Below are 7910 nucleotides of genomic sequence, written 5' to 3' on the forward strand. Positions count from 1 at the left end.
ACTAACATGAAGTAGAATGTCTCGAGAAAACCGTCTCGGAATCTCTGGGATCCATTGAAGCGTTCCATTATTTCCTGGGCTCTGCACTAAACAGTACTGAAGTGCAGTGATTAGATATGAAATGCTTCTTAAAGATTACCTGTAACCAGGCGAAAATTGGCCAATAATTTTTGCAATAATTTTATTCCCCCGGAGTATGTCGTATTTTTTTTTTAATCTGCTATATGGTTCCAGAGATATGTTTTGTTTTTTTATTTAGTGCTAATTTTTATGTCCGTAGAAGGGGGTATATCTCACAGGAGTCACAGGGTGTGTCTCTAGGCTGCTCTGCATAATTACCTATGAGCACCGCCCCCTTGGAAAGGCCATGTACATCAACATTGGAACAGTGGACAGTAAAATATTAGCAAAAATGGCCATTTTTCACCTACCAAAAGGTCTCTATAAAGATTAACTACACTTTTTTCTTTTTTTTTTATATAGTTACAATTTTTTGTAATATACTTTATTACCTTGTTTTGTTTCCTTCTCTCCCCGCTTCAACAAGAATCCGTACACTGTACTCAGACAATTTTTTTTGTGTGAGAATCCTCCTGTGTTGAATACAGGGTGGGATCCAGAAAGTCTCAGACAAGGAAAGTTGTATTCACATATTGTTTGAAGGCGCTGTAGGGAATCTTGCCAGCAGCAGTTGAAAGCAGCCTCTAAAGGAGCATAAATTGGGCATTGATATAGGAATGTAGAATAGTATTTGGGGGACAAAGATGTAAAAGAAGGTAATGAAGTATAAAAGAAATATAAGGTAATGAATTCTATTACAAAAATTCAGAACTTTGCTATGCCTGGAGGATAATGTATTAAAAAATAAAGTTTAGATGCGCTTTAAATTGTGTATTGCGTAACTTCTCCCATGGCAGTGCGCAGGGTGTTATTTGGTTTGTATGTGTGCGGTGTTCATTTTGGCAACTTGTATAACTTTTAACCAGACTGTTTCCTTTTGAACACAGAGAGCCCACCTACTCCTACAATGTATAGATTTCGGCCGGGCTTCAGCAGTGGAAGTGGTGGACCAGCACCCATTTCAAAGGTGAGATACCATTTTGGATATGTTCTAAGTCGTCTACATCTTGCCGGTTGGAGAAGCTAGTCCTCGAGTCCTTCCTTTCAGTTTATTATTTGCTGCAGAGTTGAGTGTAATATATTCTATGCCCTGTTATCAACCATTTCAGGCTGAAGACTTCTGATTCTAACATCCTTTTAATAGCACGACAGACAACCTAGACAATTGCCTTCTCCAAGATTCCTGAACTTGCACTTGTATAAAACTCCGTAGCCCTTTAAGACTGTTGCCAAACTTCTGGCTATCAGGCCATGGTCATATACAAAGATGAGTGATATTTTATGTTAAGGGCATAGGAAAGGATCTGCAAAATATGACTGCTACTCTTTCAGAAACAGCACCACTCCTGTCCACAGGATGTATGTGGTAATGCCTCACAGTCACAGTGACTTTTAGTTTATAAAAATTGGGCTGAGATTCATCAGTGTTTTTGATCAGTGTCATCAGAGTTTGGTCAATGTCCGTTTTTTATCGTCAGTTTTTCTTGGATGAAAAAAAAAGCAGATAAAGGTTTCTCAAGCTTCTCATACCAAACTGTTCTTTAAAATCAGACAACACACTGATGCCATCCAAGTGCTGTCTGATTTTTAATTTTTTTTTCATGCATTGGCAAGTTTGATCTGAGACTTGGATCAAAATCAGACACGTCTCCGTGATTTTGTGCAGACCGCTTAGGTTTCAATAATACACTGACATATGAATGGCTCCATAGACTGTAATAGGTACGAGTTCTATCCTTGAAATTCACGGGCAGGACTTGTACGAGAAATAGCGATGTCTGACTGAGCTCTGGTTTTAAGGGAGCTGAGGTTCTTGGCACAACCCATGGACAGGTTTGATACTGCTACAGCAGCCATGTTCTTCTAATCCTGTAGAGTCCCATCTTCGATATTTCTCTGTAGGGATGAATCTCCAGTGAAGTCGCTCGTTGAGCCCTTCTCGCCCAGAAAGTGTACAGACTGTCAGGCCATGGCGTAAAGGTCTGATTGCTTTGCTCTGAGACTAACGTCTGGGACCTGCATTTATCTTGAGAAAATGCCCCTTGCCCGTACCACTGTGAATGGCTTTATTCGTTCACTTCTGTGGGCATTCCATACATGATGGGAAAATCACTCTGACAAAACAAGTCTGACTTCTTGTAGGTATGTCCCTACTCCCTACCTAGCATCAAGACCTTTATTGATGTTAAGCTTGGAAAACAGAAGCCACGCGTCTTTTACACAATGTATAACCTAGTCCACGAAAGCCTGAATGTTTAGGGCAGGCACACACTGGCCATCATGGAGTTAGTATCCTGATATTTGTCTTGTCTGTTTCAGCTTCCACGGGTAGACAGCCTCCAGGACTCCAATATGCCAAACTCAGATCTGTCTCGTCCTCCAAGTTCTCGCTCAGAACCCAGTCTAGAAGCAGACTCATGCCATGCACCGCCAGCCCGGTCCTCCAGTCTGCGCTCTGCCACAGGGACTTCTGCACCACTTCCATCCCTTCCTTCAGAAGGAACAACATCCACCTCATACAAGAGTCTAAATCAGACACAGAATGGCAGCCTGTCCTACCAGAGCCTATTGAGCCCATCTGATGAGACCGAGCCTGAAACGGCTGGATACTCTTCACCATATCTCTCGGCTCGAGAACGCCTTCGACCAGCTTGTCCTCCTCCAATTGCCCCCCGGTACGGCAAGCCACGAATCACTCACCATCGTCCCGTAGATACCGATGCCGCAGCTCTGCCATTGTTGACGTTAAAGTAAGTGTTCTGTTCATGCCTTCCATGTTCATGTCCTCGTGAGTCTGGGCAGCTGTAGATCATGTTCTCACCATGAGTTTTTGGTGCATTTTTCACTCTGTAAGTGTTCTGCTCATGCCTTCCATGATCATGTCCTCGTGAGTCTGGGCAGCTGTAGATTATGTTCTCACCATGAGTTTTTGGTGCATTTTTCACTCTGCGTATTTTCTCCGCACAACAAACGCAGCATCTTACAGTTCCAAAAAGAGCCAAAATAAACGAATCGCTAAAAACGCAATGAAATAAAAGAAGTAACCTAATTTACATAATGGGTTCATAAATGCTGCTCACCAAATACTCATTGTGGGAACGTGGTGTAAAGTCTTCTGGTCTATAATAGTTTCTCCCTGAATTTGTCAGTGTCGCTACTTCTAAATGCAGAGACGGGGCGCGTTGAGCTAGCGTATAAGGGTCAGTTTTGGAGGGACATGGTTTTAAGCGCCCACCAAGAATGAAATCCTAGGAGCAACCTGAGAAACCTTGTGATGCGTCAAACGAGAGCTGTTCTGCTGTTAGTACATGGCCACAGTCCTGTCTCCACAAAGATATTACATCATGTGGTAATCTAATGTGGACAGTGGATGGGAGTATTATTCGGGCACTGTATGGAGGTATTAATTGGACAGTGAATGGTAGTTTTTAGTTGGTGGTATTATATCCGAACTATATGGTGGTATGATTTGGATACTGTATGGGCTTATTATCTAGGCTTCGTATGGAGATATTACTTTATACATGCCACTTTTGCTTTGCTTGTTGCCCATGCCTCAGACAGCGCTTCTTGACTATTTTCAGCATTAGTAGTCTTTCATTAGGAATCTCCTTTTCTCTAACCTGTATGTCTTGTCTTTCTTGTAGGGATGAGTCTCCTGGGAAGTCGGTGCACTCTCGAAGCAACGGCCAAGCTACTGTCTCGCCTCCAGTGAGCCCTTCTCGCCCAGGGGGTGTAAAGACTGTGTCGGGCGTGGGGGGGACTACGTATGAGATATCCGTATGAGAACTTCCAGACACACAGACGGTCAAAGTGACCACGTTATCAGTGTGAGAATCAAAAATGGCCAATGGACCCCGCTGTGTGTGCCCCCCTCATTTCCGTGGAGTCGCTTGTGGGATCTTGTTTCTTTTTAAACTTTCAAAAAAAAAAAAAAATTTCCAATTCACTTTATTCTGAGTTTTCTGGGGACAGAAGATGGGCAGTGTGACACCGATGCGTTTTTACTGAGCTCCACCTGTCTTTTAATGATAAAACAGTTATTCCTTACTCCGTATTCATGTTGACTCTTCTGCTGACACCAGAGAGTGCCGGCTGCCGCCATGTGTTCTCTGAGATGATGCTTACGGTTACACCTGGTGATTTTGCTTTCAGGTCCAAGGTCCTTCTCTTTCTTAGGCGTGGAAGTTGGGGTGCATTTCTTTTTTTTTTAAATATTTTATATATTTTTTTTTATTTTCCTGTATCTGAGAAGGAACGTGATCTGCACAAGTTTATAAATACAGATGAATATATGATATTATTTTACAGCTGGGGAGCAGGCAATAAATACCCCTCCACCTCCATACAAGGGAGAAATGAGGGAGGGTGCCTTCATTTTTATGATTTCATTTAAAAATAAATAAAACAAAGACCAAATTGTTGAGACATGTATCATGGAAGGCTGATTACTTAATATATGTTTTATGATGTATTTCACCTTTGCTCCATTTATTTATGTACTTTCCAGAACATTTGCTCATTTTACTCCCTTTTTTTTTTCTAAATTTTTTTGGCTCAGATGTCTGTTTTTTGCATACGAGCACTAGCTGTGTTTTTCACCTATGGCACCCGTACCTATAGTAGTGAATGAGGCCGTTCACATGTCTGGAATTCTTCATGGACCGAGCGGTCTGTATAAAATGGCATAGACAAGTCCAATAGGGCTCTAACGTCAGTTCTTAATCTGCAATGTAAATTTATTAATCCGTAAAAAATATCAGACAGCGCTTGGGTGCCATTCAAGTGTGGTCTGATATTCATTGGCGGCTGAGAAAAACTGATGGCCAAACTCTGATGGGAAAAACTGACTAATAACCAAAGTCTGCTGAAAATCTGCTGCAAAAAAACAGTAATGAAGCTCAGACAAGAAAAAAATGACGGCTGAGTGAACCCTTAGGCCGGTTTCACACACCCACAAAATAGAGATTGTGTTCGGATCGGAAGACACTGGGTCACCTGTCTTGACCAACAGCAGTCAGGCAAAGTCTTCTGAAGCCCACACCATCTATGTTTCATGGATATGGGAAACCCGGCTTTATTCTTCTTTCGACTTTCAAGTCCATACTTTCATAGAACCATAGAATGTTGGAGTTGGAAGGGACCTCCTGGATCATCGTGTCCAACCCCCTGCTCAATGCTGGATCCACTAAACCATCTCAGGCAGATGTCTGTCCAGCCTCTGTTTGAAGACTTCCACTGAAGGAGAACTCTCCACCTCTCGTGGTAGACTGTTCCACTCATTGATCACCTTCACTGTCAAAAAGTTTTTTTCTAATATCTAACGTGTAACTTCTTCCTTTCAGTTTCATTCCATTGCGTCTTGCGTTTCTTGCTTATCTTTCTCGAATCCTTATATTGTACTCTTGCAGATCTGGCTGGCAGTCTTTGGGGGCACATTTTCTTGGGAATATATCCAACATATCTCTCCCCAGAAGGAAGGAATGAAACTCTACTAGCCTTTCTTTAGGCGGCATAGTTTTGTAGATTGTTGTCAATGTTGAATTAGAATTTCTTTGTTTGCACCTTTGTTTTTCACAAAGATCTTTCAAGATGATGTGCCCTTATTGTAGGTGTTAAGGGGAGACTTGGCCATCAGGTTCCAGAATCCGGTTTCTTCCTTCAGGGAGAATCAAACTAGATTTTCAGGCCTGTGGGCTACATGTATTGGTTCGATACCAGAACACAGACAAGTCTCCTTAGAGAAAAGACGTATTGTTAAAAACTCAATAGAGTGTGGGAAAATAAGTGTCATTGCTCAGCATCATTGAGTACACCCTGTACTGATTCTGATCAGTATCTCACGGGATTCAAGAAAAGGCTCCAAAATTTTGACCAGGCTGAGTTTTTTGTTAAAAAAAAATGTTGTATAAGATAATAAGGTTAATATATGGTAACTTTCATTACCATACTTCAGTTTCACTCAAATTAGTTGATGCAAAAATGAATACCACTCGCATGAAAAACATGGAGTTCATACAAAATACTTGATGTAGTTGTTTTTGAAGGACAGCACAAAGTCTTCCAGGCATAGAATTAACAAATTGGCGACCTATTGCAAAATCTATCTTTGGACATGCTTCTAGAATTACCTCTTTTAGGGCCTGGATGCTGGATGGAGAGTGATGCTCAACTTGTCTCTTCAGAATTCCCCATAAGTGTTTCAGTTGGGGTCAGGTCAGGAGACATACTTGGCCACCAAATCACTCTCATACTGTTCTTCAGAAATGCAATTCTCTTGTAGCTGGAGTGCAATTTCAATTGTGGATGATGATGTTTGACAGCGAGATTCCAAAACCATGTGAGAATGAGATAAAAACGACATTATGTCCAGTAGCTGTGGGGTAGAGATGGATGGATAGTTATGGGGTAATAATTGATGTGCGATAAAGGCCGCCTACCAGAAGTCAAGAGACTGAAGCTCCAGAAGAGTGTATAAAGAGGCCAAGAGTGTTGATGATTATATTAGTGACATGTTGGGTTTTTTGCATTGATATGGTAAAAATAATGCTTTGCATCACTCCAGAGATTTTTTTTCCCTTAGCAATTCCACATTAACCTTTTCATGACTGGAGGTATTTTAGGTTTTGCATTTCGTTTTTTGCTCCCCTTCTTCCCAGAGCCATAACATTTTTTATTTAATATCAATATGGCCATGGCTTGCTTTTGTGCGGGACAAATTGTACTTTTGAACGGCACCATTGGTTTCAACATTTTGTGTACTGAAAATTGCTATGAAATTGCAAAAAAAAAAAAGTGCAATCCCACAGTTGTTTTTTTGTTTTGTTTGGCTTTTTTGCTAGGTTCACTAAATGCTAACATTGACCTGCCATTGTGATTCTCCAGGTCATTACGGGTTCATAGACACCAAACATGTCTAGGTTCTTTTTTTATCTAAGTGGTGGAAAAAAATACCAAACTTTAAAAAAAAATTGCGTCATTTTCCGATACCCGTAGTAGCTCCATTTTCGTGATCGCTGGTCTCGTGAGGTCTTTTTGCGTGCGGAGCTGAAGTTTTTAATGATATCATTTTGGTGCAGATACGTTCTTTTAATCGCCCGTTATTGCATTTTAATGCAATGTCGCGGCGACCCAAAAAATTAATTCTGGCATTTTGAATTTTTCTCGCTACGCCGTTTAGCGATCAGGCTAATATTTTTTTCTTTCATTGATAGATTGGGCGATTCTGAACGCGGCAATACCAAATATGTGTATGTTACTATATTTTGATTTTTTTTATTGTTTTATTTTGAATGGGGCAAAAGGGTGGTGATCTGGACTTTAATAATTTTTTTAAAACTTTTTTTGTTCACTTTTGGCATGCTTCAATGGTCTCCATGGCAGACTAGAAGCTGCCACAAACCCGATCGGTTGTGCTACACCATCGGGTGGAGTTCATAGCAATCTGGCAGTGACAACCATAGAGGTCTCCAGAAGACTTCTGGTTGTCATGCCAACCCATCGGTGGCCCGCGATCACGTGACGGGGGTCACCAATGGGTGGATTTCCAGCTCAATTGCCGGAATTGCATGTTAAATACCGCTGTCAGTGTTTTACAGCAGCATTTAACGGGTTAACAGCTGCTGGTGGATTCCACCCGCAGCTGTTCCAGGCACATGTCAACTGTTCACCGCCGGAGCCCACCTCAAAGGGAGGGTGTCTGACATCGGCATACTATTGTCCCAATGTCAGAACGGGGTTACGACTTGTGACTATTGATGGGTGAACCCGCACAGTAAAGTTTGCCGTCG

At 41.6% G+C, this 7910-nt stretch overlaps 1 protein-coding gene across 1 annotated transcript in view; it reads left to right on the forward strand.

Annotated features, from left to right (window-relative positions):
• Nucleotides 1-4554, forward strand: part of ZDHHC5 (zinc finger DHHC-type palmitoyltransferase 5) — a 55995-nt gene extending 51441 nt beyond the window's left edge. Inside the window, exons 10-12 of the mRNA XM_069752684.1 lie at nt 1008-1087; nt 2440-2870; nt 3768-4554. Coding sequence (XP_069608785.1) covers nt 1008-1087; nt 2440-2870; nt 3768-3906 — 650 coding nt within the window. The 3' untranslated portion in view covers nt 3907-4554. The remainder of the gene's footprint in view (nt 1-1007; nt 1088-2439; nt 2871-3767) is intronic.
• Nucleotides 4555-7910: the final 3356 nt, after the last annotated feature.

The sequence above is a fragment of the Ranitomeya imitator genome, chromosome 2, assembly GCF_032444005.1.
Source record: "Ranitomeya imitator isolate aRanImi1 chromosome 2, aRanImi1.pri, whole genome shotgun sequence".
NCBI lineage: Eukaryota > Metazoa > Chordata > Amphibia > Anura > Dendrobatidae > Ranitomeya > Ranitomeya imitator.